Source organism: Phodopus roborovskii, unplaced genomic scaffold (genome assembly GCF_943737965.1).
Source record: "Phodopus roborovskii unplaced genomic scaffold, PHOROB, whole genome shotgun sequence".
NCBI classification, from domain to species: Eukaryota; Metazoa; Chordata; class Mammalia; order Rodentia; family Cricetidae; genus Phodopus; species Phodopus roborovskii.
Window position 1 is genome coordinate 506,434 of NW_026126408.1, and position 18,346 is coordinate 524,779.

Below are 18,346 nucleotides of genomic sequence, written 5' to 3' on the forward strand. Positions count from 1 at the left end.
AACAAGATTAATACATGATTGTCTTTCAGTAGGAGGGCCAGGGAGGGAGCTGGCTCAGTTGGAAAAGTACTGTCCTGTCAAGCAGTAGAACCTGAGTTTAGATCCCCAGCATCAGCATCACATTTACCTTCTATCCCAGCACTCAGGAGCCAGAGACTAGGCAAACTTTTGTGAGTTCTAGCACAGGCTGGCCTACATAGCGAGTTCCAGTCTGCCCAAAGCTACGTAGTGAGATTCTGTCCCACAAAAGAAAGAGAAACAGAACAAGACAAAAATGCCAGAAACTAAAATAAACAAAGAGCCAGCAGTGTGTGTCTATAATCCAAGTGCTGTAGAGGAGACCATCAGATCTCTGGACTGCTAGCCAGTCAGCCACAGCTGAATCCTCGAGCCTCAAATTCAGTGAGAGAGCCTGTGCCCCAAATCTAAGGTGGTGGGTGAGTGCCCGAGGAAGGCACCCTGGCCTCCATGTCTAGGTGCACATGCCTGCATACAAATATGCATACAACAAATAGGTAAGTAAGTAATAAATGTGTCGGACTCCCTTCTAAGTGCTGCAGATGGATCCCTGTGTAGAACAACCCCTCATGCCCTCCTGGTGCTTACGTTCAAGGCGAGGGAAGAACAAATATGCAAACAATTGAGTAAACACAGGTCAGGTGAGGCGAAGGCTCGGAGAGAAAAGTAAGCAGGAGAGGGTGACAAAGGACCCACAAGGGAGCATGGTAGAGTTCCCTCTGTCTGTTCACCTGCTTGCTTTGGTGTCGGCAACTGGTGATGGATACATCTATCAAATGAGGTCCGAACTGCCGTTTGAGTTTCTACAGTTGTGATCTAGGGAGCGATAGGGCCCAAGAGCCAAGTTGTGCCTGTGCCATTGGACAAGATGCTCGGGCCTGGTGTCTCCCAGGGAACTCATCCCTTCTCCTGTGAAGGGTGGCCGGCATTAAGAAATGGAAAGTAAATTAATATATAAAATGTCTCCAGCTAATAATAGAAGAGTTTTATGGAACTTCTTAAACGAATTATCATCACCTAAGAAGGAGATGGCTTAAATTCAAAGAAGTTAAAAATGAAAGGGGTGGGGGAGGGGGAACCTGGCCAGTTGGTACTTGTACCTGATTTGACCCTAGCAGAAATCAAGTTTATTAATAGACATCTGATAGACACATTGCAGTGGACAGAGAGGTGAGATCAAGTGTCTAGCTTCCATCCAGTTAGAAACGCCCATAGTGTCAGCACATGGGGAGAAAGAGGGTGAGTCAGAGTGAGTCCAAGCAGTCAACTTGGGAAACAGCATTTTGCAAACATGAGTTTGAGCTCATCTGCTTGCTATATGTAGCTGATGAGCAAGGCTGGGAATGTATAATGCTAGCTAGCAAACCCTTCAGCTGGTTCTGATTAAAAACAAAACAAGACAAAAAAAAAAAAAAAACCAGAAAAACAGGGTTAGATTTTGTGCCATAAACTTTGTGAAGTGTTCAGCACAGTGCTTAGAACTTGCTAAGTGTACCTCAAATGCCTCCTCCTCTACTCCCTGCTCTCACACCTCCTTCTTCACTTTCCTCCAAGGGACATGGGGCTCTGGGGTTACCTGGATTGGATCACAGAGGCCTATAGGACAAGACCGGTTGAGGCTCCTTTTCTACAGATGTCTTCCCCTGATAAAAGGCACCAGAAAAATGAGACTTGGCTCGAATACCTTTTGTTAAATCCCAAGCTACAGAGATGAATGTGATTCTGACCCTTCCCTGAGATCTTGAGGATGTATGGCAGTATGAGAGTGGCTGAAGTCAGGAAGATAAGTTATTTGGGGCTACTTGGGGGCAGGGATCAGTTTTTCCTATGTAAGTCAATTATAGAGACTTTGAACTGATTTACAAGGAACTTCTTGCTGCGAGGGTGGATACTTTGTGCACACTAGATGGCGCTGGAGGGTTGGAGACAACCTCACAGCTGGGTCCTGAAGTCCTGTGAGTAAACTCAGCACTTGGGAGGTGAAAGTTGGAGGATCAGGAGTTCAAAGTTACCCTTGGCTACACAGGGAATTTGTGGTCAGCCTAGGCCACATAAGACCTTGTCTAGGTAACAGTGTCATTGTCCAAGAAGGCTCATCATCACAGCAAAGCACGGTCATTTTGGTGCAGAATTTTAGGGCTCCAAATGGAAACAAAGTAGGTTTCTATAGGTTGTGGAGAACATCTTCTCTGAATGGATGAAGAAATAAATCAAGGTGCGGCTAAGCAATGTGTTCAGACTCCACAACTATCATGTGATCTATCAGGGTTTAAAGAGCCCCCCCCACACACACATTGTGCATTGATGCCACACTTTTCTTGGTTCTCGAGAGCTACGCCCCTGCAACCCCTCTGCCCTCCCTTGGACATATCTCTGTGTCCTCTCATCTTCAGTGCTGTGCGGCACAGTGGGTCCTAGGACTCTAGTCTGACTTTCATTTTCCACCCTTGGTGTTCCAGGGGCACAGTGTGCCTCCAATTCTAAGATGGGGCCATGGTTCTCAGCTTCCAAAGTTCATCAGCTTTGAAGCTCAAGCATTGGGTGTAGGACTGGCAGAGCTTTTAAAATTCTGTTATTTAAAATATATAAATAAAGGTATGGAGGAGACAGCCAACTACTTTCTCAGGACCTGTGGATGTGTTTCATTGATAGTCTAATGAGGCATTAGGGGGCTTATTAGTATTATGATTAACTATTATTATTATCATAGTTGTGATACTGGAGTGTGAACCTGGGGCCTTACACATGCCTGGCAAGCATCTGCCACTGGGCTACTTCTCAAGCTCCAGGTCAGGATCTTAACACAGTGGTCTAAGGAGATCACCCAGACTATCCTTTGCCTATTTCAGTCACCAAAGAAGTTTCCTGAGAGCTGCTACATGTCAGCTCCTCTGTTAGAAACTTCTAGAGCAGTTCTGCCCATAGGGCACAAACCCAGACTACAGTCTGGCCTCCCTGGAGCTCCCATTCAGGACAATCCATAAACAATGGAACCAAACTCTCTCTAATGCACCACTATATGTGTAGAAAAACAAAGCAGAGTACAGGAACCTGGGGTTCTGAGAAGGGAGAGCAGATGGCAGTGAAGGTGGCTTCATGGGGAGATGCTATTCAAGCAATGGCTTTAAGGGGACAGAGGCGCTGGCATTGAACCTGGGACAAGTGTTCCAGATGGAGGAGTTTCTAGGGCCCAGCAGGGATGGACAGGAGACCTGTTATATTTTATGTTTGTGGGGCATTTGTGCTGTGTATTGCAAAAAGGAATCCTCTCGTAAGGCACACGAATAGCTTAGTGAGTACACAGTGCTACTGGCGTGTTATGAGTTAATCCTGAAGCCCACCTGACTACAGAAGAGTGCTATGATGAACACTAACCATATTGGCCATTTTAGTTTTTCTTATATTTATTTTGTGTGTGGGTGGTAGTGCATGGTGGTGCATGTGTGTGGTGGTCAGAGGACAACTTGTGAGAGCTGGATCTCTTCTCCGCCATGTGGGTCGTAGGGATTGGCTTCAGATCAGCAGGAGACTATACCTGATGAATCAACTCACTCATCCCCTCTCCCCCTTCTGGGGCCAGATCTCCAGGCAACGAGGGAGACACAGTTAATCATGTTATCATGACTCGGGGGACAAGACAGGCCACCTGACTGGAGAGGGCAAGACTGAACACTGGAAGGACAGATGGACTACCTTTGTTTCCACCCTTCCCTACAAAGCCTGCTGGCTGGAGGTGAGATGGAAGGCAGAATCTAGGATATTAACCTTCCCCCTTCTTGACTAGCCAGCTCTCCAAATAAAGCACAACTTAAAAGATTGTTATTTCTAGCTCATTGTTCTAGTCACATAATCACCAGCTCAAAGCCCTTAATGTGGCACACCAGGAGAGATAAGGGACCAGCTGAGCACAGAGGTACTAGTGTAAATGTTCCTCCAGGGTCTCTCTTCTCCCCACCATATCCTCAGCCCCTCCTTACCTTGTGTGTCTCTGATCGACTCTTTACCCCCAACACACATGTAAGTGGTTTCTGGGGTATTAATTCACCAAATGTTGATCTACCCCTGACAGTAATGGTTATCTCTCCTGGCTGAGGAATTGGAGGTACACGTTCTGTGGCTTGCCTTTGGGGATGCAGAGACAATGGCACTTTTTTTTTTTTTTAACCTGGGCACATTTGAACTATGACTCAGATTCAACGTAGTCCATATCCTTATGTTGTCTGTGAAGAGAACATGGTGGCTGAAGGAACTTATAAAGAACTGGCTTCGTCGCTACTGTCAAGAGCAGCTGTTCTCAACCTGTGGGTCGAGACCCGTTGGGACTGAATGACCCTTTCTCAAGGATCATGCAAGACCATCAGAAATATCAGACATTTGCATTTTGATTCACAACTAGCAAAAGCGCAGTTAGGAAGCGGCAGCTAAAGTAACTATGGTTGGGGGCCCCGCAACATGAAGAACTGTATTACAGGGTCACGGCGTTCCAGGAGGAAGGAGGAGAACCTCTGTGCTAGAACATCTCCTGGGCCTATGGGGAATGGGAGCCTGGATGCAGGCAGAACTGGCCTTGGGAAAGATCACTTTGATTTTGTAGGCTACACGATGTCGGAAGAGACAACAAAACAGAACAGAGACCTGAAGTCCTCACCAGTGTGTAGCACCTGCGGGTGTTCTTTGTCCTTGTCCCAGCTTTCTCCTTCTGTCTAACTGGGCTGGGGAACAAGCCCTGCCACATCTTACTCAGAGGGAAACGAGTTCAGTAATGGGTCTCCTGAGGACAACACTCAACGGAAGGAAGACAGGCTTGACTTGTCACACACCTGGACTTGAGGTGGCTTCCCAGCCCAGACAGGCCAGTGGTGGCCTTGAGTGCTGCTCCATGACACACTGAGTGTGTCATTGTTGTCTTCCAAGCTATGGGACCCTTTCCACCTAGAATACTGCCCAGGTGTTGACTTCATGGGTTGTGGAAGTCTGTTTTTAGGTAGTTCATCCTCATATAGAGCAAGACCCAACCAAGACTGAAGGGGCCTTTTGACTGCTGGCTGCCTTGGCAGGGACCCAGCTGATTGTGGATAGTCTTATTCATGCTTGGTAACGTCACCATGGCTGTCCCAAGAGGCCAGCGGCTTTTAGAGGAGGAACTGGATGTTCTAGAGGCCAAAGGGCTTTCTCTGAGTTATTTATTTGAAACTTCTCTCCTGTTTATGGCTGCTAGAACTGGCTGTCATGCACCTACCTCTTCTAAGAAATACAAGAACAGTCCAGGTACCTCGGGGACAGTGTCTGGGCACTGATGTCATCAGAAACTATGATTTCTCCACACTTTGTTTTGCATTGATGACTTAGAGTCACATGTCATAGCTGTCAGTGGCCTGATGCCATGCAGCCCGTCTGTGACCACTGACTGCCCTCTTTTCCTCCCACTCCACAGAGTGCACTGTGCCCTTTAGCAGTCTGCAGTTCTGGGCTGGCCTCCCAAACAGGAGCTCTGTACTAGTGAGCAAACCCGCTCAGCTGGAATTTGCTGTGCTCTGAATAAGGTCAAGGCCTTGCATTTGTGAGCAGAAGGCTTGCTGCAAAATCTAGAGTATCCTGGTCAATATCAGGTGCCAGGTGTTGGCCCCCTCTCAGCAGATGCTGCTCTTACTGAGCTCATGTGCTGTGAGGGCAAGTCCACGGTGTTCCATTTGCATGGAAAATGCTGTTACTTCAGTAGTAACAAAATGGAATTAACCCAGATGCCCATCAACAAAGAATTGATAATGAACTATGGTAAATACATATACATACATATACACTTTTTTTTTTTTTTTTTTTTTTTGAGACAGATTCTCACTATGTAGCCCTGGCTGTCCTGGAACTCACTACGTAGACCAGACTGGCCTCAAATTCACAGAGATTTCCCCCTGCCTCTGCCTCCTGCTCAGATTAAATGCACGCGCCACTGGCTTGCAGTGGAATTTTAGTTACCCATAAAGAAAAGTGAAATTGTGAGATTTACAGTTAAGAAATGGACAGAGCTGGAAAATATACGAAGTGAGGTTAGTCAGGCTCAAAAACAAACACAGAATATTCTCTCTCGTGTGTGTAAACCAGCTTCTGATTTTTATATATGTGTATGTATGTGGGAATGAGTGTGGGTAGCAGCTGGGAAACTAGGGGGGGGAGACGATTTAAAAGAGGCGGGCAGGAGGGTAACGGCACGTGTGATATGTAAGTGAGAGGAAGGAATATTGGGGTAGAGGGGCAGAGCCAGGATCAATTCCAGGAGATGAGACAGATGGGAGGAACTAAGTATGTACAAAAATACCTCAGGGAAAGCTGTTACTTTGTGTGCCAGTTAAAATCACAACTTAAAATTTAAGACTTAAACTTTGTACCTCTCTGCAGCCCCAGTCACATGCAGACACTTCTGGGGATTATTTCTTGCTGAGGAAAGACCCTCATGTTGAAAGAAATACCTTACACGTTGATTTCAGCTCTACAGGTAGGTGCAAGCTAGTGAGGATGACTTAGTGGAGTGTGTGAACTTCAACCTTCTAAGAACCATGGCTTTGCCCAGTACCTCGTACTGGATAGGTGCTGTGTCACCAGGGGTGTGGAATCCATGTGGCATGTGGGAGCAAGATGGCAGAAGAGGAAATGAGGTCTGATCTTTCCATCTGCCCCTGATGGTAGAAAAGTCATGAGATTGTCTTTCTCTCACTCTTCAAGCCCATGACATGTGAACACGCAGCTGCTCTGATAGCACCAACATCAGGCATGCAGAGAAGGTCTAAGTAAGTCTTCGGTGCCTTCTGGCCACAAACAGTAGTGAGGTCACCCTTGTTCTCTATTCTTCATGTTCATGAGTCAAGGGTCACTAAGTGATGTAGCATGTACCCTGCTCTAAAGAACAAGGTGTGTGAGGCTGGGGGCTGCCTTTGGTGAGCTCCCAGGCCAGTGAGGAGGTGAGTGGGTGGGTGGGAGGAGGTGGCAGGACAGGGAAAGGCTGCATCCACTTACAGGAGCTGTGTTAAAAATGAGATGGAAGCTGAAGATGAATCTTGCTGGACAAGATGGTGTGGCCTGGGGGAAATGACTCAGCTTTGCTGAAACTGTTTCATTAAAACAAAACATACAAGACCATGACGGTAATACTCTCAGTGCTTAGAGAATCAAATGAGTTTAATAGAAAAGCATGTTGTGGCACCTGGCTAGTGTAGGAGGAGGAATTTATATTTCTGTCATGGACTGCCTTGGTGCACAGGTTAGAAGAAATCCCTGCAGGTTCAGGTTGATGAACTCTGTGTGTCAGGCTCACTTCCTGTGCCAGGAACACTGTCCATCCATCACAAGCACTCTTACCTAAAGCCCAAGAACACACTCTTACTCAGCTGTGACCTGGGTGTTTGTATATAGACTTGGTTGCATGCCCCACAATCCTGTTTTGTGTGGGGATAGCATCTCTCTCTGTTCTACTGCTGCCCACCCCATGGGCCTCTCAGGAGGGAATAAGGTCTTTGGGTTCAGTCTGCTTTTGGATAATCTGCAGTAGTGTGTGAACTTGGACAGGTCCCATAAAGCTGCTTTGTGTCTTGGCCTCTTCACTTCTAACTGGACAAGCCCTCAGGATGGCTGGCGGTGAGGCATAGGGAAGATGCTACATTCATGGTATAGAATGAGGACCATGGATGACGCTCATGATGAGGATTGTGGACTGTAGCTCATCTTTCTTTCTCAGACTTCCAGGTGGCTCCTGTGTGGCTATGGCTGGAATTACACTGTCACTGTTGTGGACAAAGTGCTTCTCTGGTGCCCTGAGTCCTCATGTCTCTTCTTCCTTCCTTTTCCTGAGTGGACAAATTCCTTCTATTTCTCCACTGGCCTTGAATTCCTGTGTCCACACTTCTTGCAACCTCAAGACTATCTATGCTATCTTGGCTTTTCTCTTCCTCCCATGTCTTTCTTGATTGTCTGGTCCCCCTAGATTGTCTTCCCTCCTCTCTTCTACATTTCTCAAAGAAATTTCCTTCTTTCTCCATGACATACACATTGTGTTGGAGTATAGATACCAACTTCTGCATTCCTTCCTGTGTTCCATGAGTGGTCCAAGTATCCTGTCTCCCTCCTCATAGAAATTGTCCCATAGTCAGCTCATCACTTACCATGGGCATGGCTCATAGCAGGTGCTCAGTGAGTGACGACACTTGATTAACCCAGTCTCCAGCCCCTCTGCTCCGATTGCTTGGGTTTGTTTCCAGCATATGGATCAGGTGGCCCATATGGAGAACTGTTATACCAAAGAGTTACCACTCTACCATGTTGCTACTTAGTGATATGTAGTAATGACAGCCAAAGGATAAAAGACTGACTGACAGTTGCCAAATTCAAACAGCATACTAGTTTCTGGACTAAGTTCCCTAACTTTGTTGTCATTTAACTCTCAAATCAACTGTGTGTCATCATCTCTCTATGGTAGAGAAAAGAATGTGTGTGATGGGTTAGGGTTGAGCTCTGCTGGTCAAATTCTAGTGTTCTATAGACTAGCAAGCAGCCTGTGTCATTTCTGGGGAATCCAAGGCTGGTGTGTCTGTTGTGGCTGGCAGAAGTCTGTTTGGCTAGGCTGTCACCCATGGTGTCCCATTGAACTAGCTTCTACAGTGTCAGGTTGTCAGTACACCAATGTCACCTTGCCTGTGTCCACTGAGTTTCACCTTCTTTCTAGTCAAGGGCTCCACAAAGCCAGGAGTTTTAAAGGTATATGGAATTTGCTTTAACAAGGTGTGTTAGACATGTAGGCATGGAAATGAGTGTCATGAAGCAGGACGTGTAGTGTCACCCTAGAAAGCAGGGAGCCTGAGTATCATGTAGGGCAGGCAGGGAAGCAGGGGCTGCTTGGGAGGCATTGCAAGCCAGGCAAGTACACAGATGGTGCCTCTATAGGAAAGAAGAGGTAAAGCCAGGCACTCAGGCTAGGACCAGCCATCCTGAATCATCTGGGACAGAGAAGCTGACCTCAGCATGTGATGCCCAGTCTGGAGGTGAAAAGGACAGACAGGTGGTTGGCAGCCCAAAGGCATGAGAGCCTAGAGAGGTGGCGGTTGGAGCATAGGTCCTGACTTGGTTGGTTTGCATGTGAAAGGCTGCCTCACAGACAGGGCCAGTCCTGGAAGGACATCAGTACAGCAGAACATAAGCTAAGGATGCAGCTCAGTGGTAGTACATGTGTCTACTACCACTTGTGTGAGGCCCTGCCTTCTGTCTCTAGCTTAATGTAAGAGGACAGGAGAGTTGAAGATGCGGCTCAGTGGTGGTGCATAAGTCTTGTATGTGTGAGACCCTGCCTTCTGTCCCTAGTGCCTCAAAACCCCAATAACTTTCAAATAGGTTGAAACATATGACATGTAAGATTTGCAAAGCATGACGGCACTTACCTTTATTCCTAGCACATTGGGGGCTGAGGCAGGAGAATTATTGTAAATTTAAGGACAACTGGGTTGCATAGCAAAATCCTATCTGAAAGAACCCCAAAATGAATACATTTAAGGAAGACGTAGTTTAAGCTGCCGGTTGTAATCTCAAGAAAGACAAACCTTACCCTCCTGGCATGGCCTGACTATGTACAGTAGGAACCCCATGAAGAGTGTGTGGATGGCTAGGAGGAAGGCTGCAGTAAGCATCCCTTCCCTCAGTTCCCTTCTCCTCTGTCCCCTACCTCCAGCATCTCTCCATAGCATCTGTCTTTGTTTGTCCCTGTACATCTTTCTTTTCCCCTGGTTCCCAACTCTGTCTCTCTCTAACTGTATTTCTCAATCTTTACTTATATTTTTCCATGACTATTTTATTTTTCTGTCTCTCTCTGATTCTATCTCTATCTCCTTTTAATCTATGTCTCCATCTGTCTGACTCTGTCTATCCCTACTGATCCATTTTTATAGCTTTGTATCTATCATGTCTGTCTCTATCTGTCTCTCTGTCTCTGTTTCCTCAGTAACCCCCCCCCCCATGTTACTATGGAACAGACATCTCTTCCTGGTTGCCATTCATTTTTTACTACACTTCTATAACCTACCATGGAGCTGATGTTTGCTAAAGCTGACTCAAATACTGTGAAAAACCCTTTGGAAATTTCTTCCTGCTGGGGAGACTGGTGTAGGGGTGGCTCTGAGCCAATACTCTTGGGCTTGTCTCCAGGCTTGGAGGCCAGGGCTTCAGGGAGGCCAAGGAGGCTTGGATAGCTGCCTGTCAGCTTTGGATCCTAGGCTTGGCCAGTTTCCCAGTCAACCTGACCCAGCAGAGAAGCATCTGCATGTGGGAACACGTGAATTCTACATGGTGCTTTTTGTAAATAACCAGGAGAGTAAGTGAACCATGGGATAGATTTCACTCAAGAGAGAGATTGTGTCATTTTGCCATAAACACACACACACACACACACACACACACACACGCACGCACGCACGCACGCACGCACGCACGCACGCACGCACGCACACACACACACACACAGAGAGAGAGAGAGAGAGGGAGAGAGAGAGAGAAGGGGTTAAGAGAGGAATCCCACAGAGGCTCAAGCTGTCCCTATAGACAAGAAAGACTTTCTTGCCTAGACAGGCACAGTGTCCCTAACACCTTCCAGGTACATGCATGCCACTGTACACAGAAGCACGAAGTCCAGGATGCCTCCCCTCCTGTGCACATCCTCTGTTCTGGCTGATTTCGCTTCTGGAACACGTTGCTCCAACACTTCCTGGCTTGCCTATGGGGAAGGCTCTGTTGTTTTGCTAAGTGGACACTGTGTGCCTGGCAAACTTTCCCTCTAAACAACTGTTTGTGCCTATGGGTTAGTGCTGTTTTAGCTTTGCTCAAAAACATTCCTTTTCTTTTTCTTTTTGCTGTGAGCGGTGGTTTCTGCAGAGTCAGAACTGGTCACAGAGTGGAGAGAAAGTGACTGCTGAATGCCATCCCTAAATGGGACAACTATATCACCCCCTCTAAGGCTTGGGGAACATGTAGGAGAAGGGGCAGACATAATGTAAGAGGCCAGTGACATGGCTAAGTGCTGACAACCTGAATTTCATTCCTGGTGCTCACATAATCAAATGAGAGAGCTGAGTCCTGCAAGGTCCCTGCTGGCCCCATACACTGCTGAGGAGGAGCATCCATGCCCATATAAATGTTTTTTAAAAAAATGTAAGAACTGAGCTGGGCATGGTAGTGCATACTTTTAATCCCAGCCTTTGGAAGGCAGACAGATAGATCTCTGTGAGTTCAAGGTCAGGCATACCACTTGGCAAGACTCTTGTCTAACAGGAATGTATAGTCTGGGGGAAGTAAGTGGGGAGTAGCCTGGAATGTTGACTTTAGGGTGTGGCTGCTGATTTTAGGGCGTGGCATGGCTGCTGTAGTCCTGAATTCATAGCAACTGTTTTTATCTGTGGCCCCACCTTTCACTGAGCATTTTTAGTCAAGTAGTGGTTGCTGGTAAGGAGGGATGTATCCATGTTGCTGTAATCAACACCCTGCCCATGATCCTATATTTAACCCTGATGGAACTCATTGGGTCATTTAAAAAAATGCATAAAGGTAGAAGAAAGATTTGGCAGGAAGAGACCCAGAATGAAAGGGATGGGAGGGAACAAGAGAAGGGGATGAGCTGGTGGTGAGCAGGATCAAAACATGTTATCTGCATGTATTGAAATATCACAATGAAACTTGTTATGAAAAATCAATATATACTAATGAAAACATTAAATATTGGAAAATGTTAGTTTAATAAGAAAGACAGAAAATATTTTTTAAAATAAGGAAAAGAAAACTTATTGGCTTAAGTCACCACCCTCGTTATAGGAGACATTTCTGGTCTGGAATATGTATGGGATTCAGCTCAATGATTCTTCTGCCCCTCAGTGTTAGCTGCCTCAGGGTAGCTGTGGCTAGAAGAGCTGGTTTGGAGGAACCCATCTAAGCCTGTGGGAGGAGGGAGCTGAAGAGCCCAGCACAGTGGGGACTGTGGACAAGAGTCACACACAAGCCCCTGAGGGGTGACACCTCAGAGCTAGGGACCTTATCTGGTAGCCAGAACTTCAAGAAGGAGTATGGCTGGAGGCAGGGGAGGGTACCACGAGGACTCCCGCAACCTGGTCTCTGAGGAGGTTGTCATGAGTCCTTCATGTTAAGTCAGTCACTAAGGCGGCTCAGATTCAAAGGCAGGACTATAGATTCCTTGCCTCAGTGCCAGGAGTCACAATGAATTGGAGGACATTGTTAGATAGGACATGTTTAGGATAGATGCACACACATATGCATGTGCACACAGGCAATATACTCTGTCACATACACTTACACTTATTTATAAACACTCATACACACCCCCCCACAAACAACTCTCTTCCTCTCATACACACATATTTACATACACTCGTACACACACACACACTCTTTCTCACACATACACATATATACACACTCTCTCTTTCTCATGTATACAGAGAGTCTGCAGAGCTCAAGCCTGTCCCTGGCCAGCATACTTCTGGGGTATAGCTAGGCCTTGGGATAACCCTGTTGAGTCAGAGCTAGGAGCTGGCAGACTCCCTGTAATTGTCCCAGGCCTTCATGAATCTCCAAACTAATTTCTGCCTTGGGACTTAATCCATCATCTTCTGCACCCCTCACTAAATCTAAGGACATCTGGTGTCCCCAGTACAGAGTATCTACAAAGTCTGGAGCCACAGGTTATGTTGTGCATACCACTGAAGTCAGAGAATGTTTGAACAGGTAGCACCATGCCCCTCACTGCACTCCAGGAGACAGAGGCCAAGTCCTTGGTGGATCTACTCTACACCTCACACCTGGACCCCTCAGTCCTGGGCCCTCCTTTCTGGTGACATTCAGTGGGTCTGTTCTGTAGAATGTGCTCAGCCTGGCCTCCTACCTGCAGAAGGTCCTGCAGAAGCCACGGATATATGTGGACATTGGGTGAGGCCATGGGGACCTGACTAGGGATAGAGGAAAACTCCTGGACCCAAGGTAGAGGCACAGAGAGCTGCAGACAGTTACTGAGGGAACTGGACAGGCCCCCTCCAAGTCATCTGCTTGGAATACAGATGACACCCTGGTTTTGAAGTTACTGGAACCTGGAACAAATCTTAGCTCCCTGACTCCAATCTGATGGTTGTGTAACTTCGAATAACTCTCTTGACCCTCTGGGCTCCAGTATCTGCCTCTGAATGTTGAGACAATTATACCTCTGTTCTTTGATTCAGCCATATTTAATGACTGTCTACTGTGGCCAGAGGCTTTGGGGAATTAGATGACAAGACATGTTCCTTATGTAGGAGGCTATCATTAGCTGAACATGTGTGCAAGCCAATGCACATTTGCAAGGTGTGGTAAGTGCTGTAGGGGAACCATACAGGTGCTCCAAGAAGGTATAGTCCTCAGTGATCAAGGTGGGGAGGCCAAGGTCAGCTTCACCGAGGAATGGGCACACTTAGCAATTTCTCTGCAGCTGAAGTGTGTCTAAGTCAGGAAGCATGGCCCATGGAAAGCTCTGGGTAAGGCTGGGCTTCGGAAGCTGAGTGAGCTAGAGTGTGGTGTAGAGAGGAGGAATGTAGATGTAAGAAAAGTTTCTCCCCTTGACCTTCAAACATGGAGATTTTCGGGGGTGATTTAGGGTGTACAATGCCACAATAGTTTGCTCTTGCCAACTGGAAACCTCAGTTTGTAACTAGAGACAAGGATCCCCTGTGGTATGAGCAGACTCAGTTGAGACTACACAGAATTGAGCTTTATTAAGAAAACAAGAGGCAGCTGGGCATTGGTGGTGCATGCCTTTATTCCCAGCACTCAGGAGGCAGAGGCAGGTGGATCTCTGTGAGTTTGAGGCCAGCCTGGTCCATAGAGTGAAGTTCCAGTACAGGCTAAAAATCAATACAGAGAAACCCTGTCTCAAAAAGCCAAAACAAACAAACAAACATAACAACAAAAACCCCAAGAGGCTGGAGAGATGTTCAGGGGTTAAGAACATTGGCTGCTCTTCCAGAGTTTCCTGGTTTGGTTTTCAACACCACAGGGAAGCCCACAACTCCAGTTCCAGGAGATCCAGTACCCTCTTCTGACCTCTGTGGGCACCAGGCGCACACATGGTGTACATACTTACAGATCAAACACTCATAATACAGAAAATAAATCTTTAAAAAATTAAAAATGGGCTGGGTGTGGTGGCATCCTCAGGAGGCAGAGGCAGAGGCAGGTGGATCTCAGTTCGAGGCCAACCTGGTCTACTAAGCAAGTTCCAGGACAGCCAGAGCTGTACAGAGAAACCCTGTTTTGAACAACTAAAAAAGTTTAAAAAGGCTCAAACCCAACTTTCTTTTCTCCCTCCCTCCCTCCCTCCCTCCCTCCCTCCCTCCCTCCCTCCCTCCCTCCCTCTGTCTTCCCTCCCTTTTGTCCCATGGACCAATGTTGCCTCAGATCTAGCCTGACCACATGCTGTGACTCACTTCTCTGCCCTCTGGGCATCTACCACAGAGCTCATTGAGATCTTTTGAGATCTGCACCTCTCTCATCCCCTCATCCTTCTTGCTCTGTGGTCCAGACATTTTCTGTAGTCAAGAAGGGAAATCTCGAGACCCCCTCTAGACTTGACTTGGATGGTTCTCCTTTGTCACTTTACACAATAGTCTCCTGTAAGGATCCCCACTGAGAAACATGTTCTTAAAATGCTGAAGGCCTGGCCTATAGACCTCTTCTGGCTCCTCCCCCAGGAGCCTCCTGTCCCCCTCCACTCCAGGGCATGCTGCAGGGTTCTGCACTTACAGGTCCCGTGGGGCTTGGGTCTGACCCATTTCTTGAGTAGCCCCCTCCTGTGCATATAGAAGCCTTGTCTTCTTAATTGTCCCCGAGATGCTCAGAGGCCTTAGGAGTTGTGTCAGGCGGTGTCTTTTACTCATGGTGTGGAGCCTTTTCCAGTCTGAGTCCATGCAGGTAGGTGGCCAGTTGGCTTCCTGCTCTGTGTTCTCACTGTGCCTTAGGTGTCTTGATTTGTTTTCCAGAGAGTGATAAAATGCCTAATGAAAGCTACTTGAGGGTCAAAGGGTTTATTTGGTTCACAATTCTGAGTTATGGTCCATCAATTGTAGGGAAACTGAGGCAGCAGGGGCATGAAGCGGCTGGTCACGTTACATCAATAGTCAAGAGCAATGAATGCATGCATGCTAGTGCTCTACTTGCTTTTTCCATGCTTACACAGTCCAGGGTCTCCTGCCTAGGGAATGGTCTTGCCCATAGTGGGAATGTTTTCCCACCTCAGTTAATACCACTAAGACAGTCCTCCCCCATCACCAACTTGATCTACACAATCTGATTCTAGAATCTTCCAAGTTGGTAATTAACAGTAACCATCACATTGGGCTTTTCTTGAAGGTCACCTTGGCCATACAATTTTTTTTACTAGCCTTCTTGCTTTTCACTAGTCCTAAGTGACTCAGAGAGGAAGATCCCATCTTACCCATCTCAGTGCTCTCAGAACCAAGCCAAGCAGGACTCTAATAGACACTTAACAAAAACAATGCAGTACATTACCCATTCACCTGCAGTCAGTCCACCAACAAACACGGCTTGGGAAAGCCAGCCCAGTCAAAGAGGTGGGGGCACTTGGTTAATAGAGCTGTGTTAGTTGAGCTCAAATCATGTTGTGACAGTTAAGTGTTGGCTGTTAATTTGACATAATCTAGAATTCCCCGTGAAATGAATGGGCTACTGAGCATGCCTGTGAGGGGCCGTCTTGATCTTGTGAAATAAGATGGCAAAACCCATTTTAACTGCAGGTAGAACCATTTCCTGGGCAGGGGATCCTGTACCTCATGGAGTGGAGGAAAGACCTGAGCCAGAGTGCATGCATGCGTTCATTACTCTGCTTTTGGACTGTGGATACAATGTTAACAAGTTGCTTCAAGCTGCTGCTGCTGCGCCATCTTCCCCACCAGGATGACTTAAACTGTGAGCTGAAATAGGCCCCTTCTCCCTTAAGTTGCTTTGTCACGGTATTTTATCACTACCATGGGAAAGGAAGCTAAGAAAGGCATGCTCTGAAAAAAATTAGAATGTAATTAATTAAAGGCCCTGGACAGCTGGCACAATCTTTACAAAGCTGGGCTCACCACACATAGTGACACAGCTTGGGTAGGGCTAATTGGGTCCTTTGTAGAAAAGACATGGTGTGGCTGGTCTCTTTTAGTATGGTCACACTGCACTAGGAGTACTGGCATCTGTACCAGGGAACTGGGTTTTACTCTTTAGTCTCTGTGGACTCAGTTTTACACAATGCCTGTAGTATCTCTTTAGACATGAACAAGCTGGCTGTGTGCAGTGACAGACACCTAAGAAACAGGTGCGGCTGCTTTGAGGCGCTCCGTTCTGATTTCTGGTCCCATTGCTGTCTCCCTGCCTGACCTGTGGCTTCACCCATAGGTTGTGTGTGTGCTTGGTAGGATGATGGGATGGAGAAAGAGGGAAGGAATGGCGTTATGACCACATCACATTCTGGTTGCTAAGGAAAGTCACTGTATGCTGCTGAGTCCTGGATTCTTTTCTTAGGCTGAGCTGGAATTCTCTCTGCTAATGTGCTCCACCCTGTGGTTTTAGCACTGTCACTGGTTCTCTAACTCCCACTACTGGCCAATTCTAGAGAGTTCCTATTGCCTCTTTAAAAAACAAAACAAAACCAAAAAAACCCAACCTTTTCTTTTTTTGTTGCTAATGGTTTTGTTTTTTGAGGTTGGATCTCACTCCTACTATATCCCAGGCTGGCCTGGAATTTACTATGTAGTCTAAGTGGTCCACAAACTCTCTGTTATACTTCTGCTTCAACTTTATCTGAGCTATGGGATTATAGATGTGAACCACCACGTGTGTATGGGTGTTGTTCTTTGTGTGTGTGGGGGGGTAGTAGTGATGTGTGGTGTATATCTGTGTGTGTGCATGCATGCGTGTGCACATGCACATGCACAAATGTGTGTGTATACATGGTGTGTATGTGAGTGGGTGTGTGTGAGTATGTGGAGTGTGTGTGAGGGTATGTGGTATGTGAGTGTATATGTGTGTGTATGTGGAATGTATGAGTGTGAGTGTGTGAGTGAGTGTGTGTGTGTATAGTGTGTGTGTACGTGCACGCAAATGTGTATAAGTGAATATATGTGGTGTGTATGTGAGTGAGTATGTGGAGTGTGTGAGTGTGAGTGAGTGTGTGTGAGTGTGAGAGGGTGTGTGGAGTGTGTGAGTGTGTGAGTGAGTGTGTGTGGTGTGTGTGAGTGTGAGAGGGTGTGTGGTGTGTGTGTATGTGTGTGTGTATGTGGAATGTGTGAGTGTGTGTGAGTATGTGGTGTGTGTGTGTGTGTTTGTGTGTGTGTGAATGTATGTGTGTGTATGAGTGAGTATGTGGAGTGTGTGAGTGTGTGAGGGTATGTGGTGTATGTGTGTGTGTGAGTGTGTGAGTGAGTGTGTGTGAGTGTAAGTGCTTGAGTGTAAATGCCCATTAATTCTTATGCAGATCCAGAGGAGGAGATTTGGTATCTTCCTCCATCCCTGTTCCCTTTGTTGCCTTGAGACAGGCTCGCTGTTCCAGCTGGCCAGTGAGCTCCTGGTGTCTGTCTTTTCTACTCCCCCAGTGTTGCATACACACTGCTATGCTCACCTTATTTTTTAAGTGAGTGCTAGGGATTTGAACTCAGGTCCTTAGCTTGCACAGTGAATGATCTTACCCACTGGCCCATCTCCCTAGACCCCCATCTTGGTTTTTTTGAGACAGGGTCTTTCACTGGTCTGGATCACAAATGATTTGGCTAGAGTGGCTGGCCAGGAAGTCTCTGCCTCCAGTGCTGGATTACAAATTCATGCTACCATGCTCAATTTTATTATGTGGGATTTAGGGTTCAAACACAGGTCCTTATGTTTATCAGCAAGCACTTTACTGACTGAGCCATGTCCATGTGGAAGATGTTCTCCTGCATGTGTGTCTGTGTACAACATTCATGCAGTGAGTGCTCTTAGAGGCCAGAAATGGTTGTCAGATCCCCTGTGATTGCAGTTACAGATGGCTGTGAGCTGCTATGCGGGTGCTGGGACTTGAACTCAGGTCTTCTTGATGAGCAGACAATGCTTTTTACCAGTGAACCATCTCTCTAGCCCCTCTGATAAACTTCTGGTGTTTTTCATTTTTCTTCAGATTCCAATAATGAGAGACCCTGGATGGATCCGAAATGTGTGGCCTTCAAACATTAATGTGAGTGCAATAGCTATAAGGTGTTTGTGTGGTTTCATATGTCAAGATCAAATCTTGTTG

The 18,346-nt window shown here is 46.8% G+C and overlaps 1 protein-coding gene across 3 annotated transcripts in view; it reads left to right on the top strand.

Moving 5' to 3' along the window:
* The first annotated feature begins 18,232 nt into the window (after positions 1–18,232).
* The window catches only part of Lpin1 (lipin 1), a 73,054-nt gene continuing 72,940 nt past the window's right edge, over positions 18,233–18,346 (top strand). For all 3 annotated transcript variants that reach the window (XM_051181632.1, XM_051181639.1, XM_051181640.1), the window contains exon 1: positions 18,233–18,286. In XM_051181632.1, the coding sequence (XP_051037589.1) occupies positions 18,239–18,286 (48 nt within the window). In that variant the 5' untranslated portion in view covers positions 18,233–18,238. The remainder of the gene's footprint in view (positions 18,287–18,346) is intronic.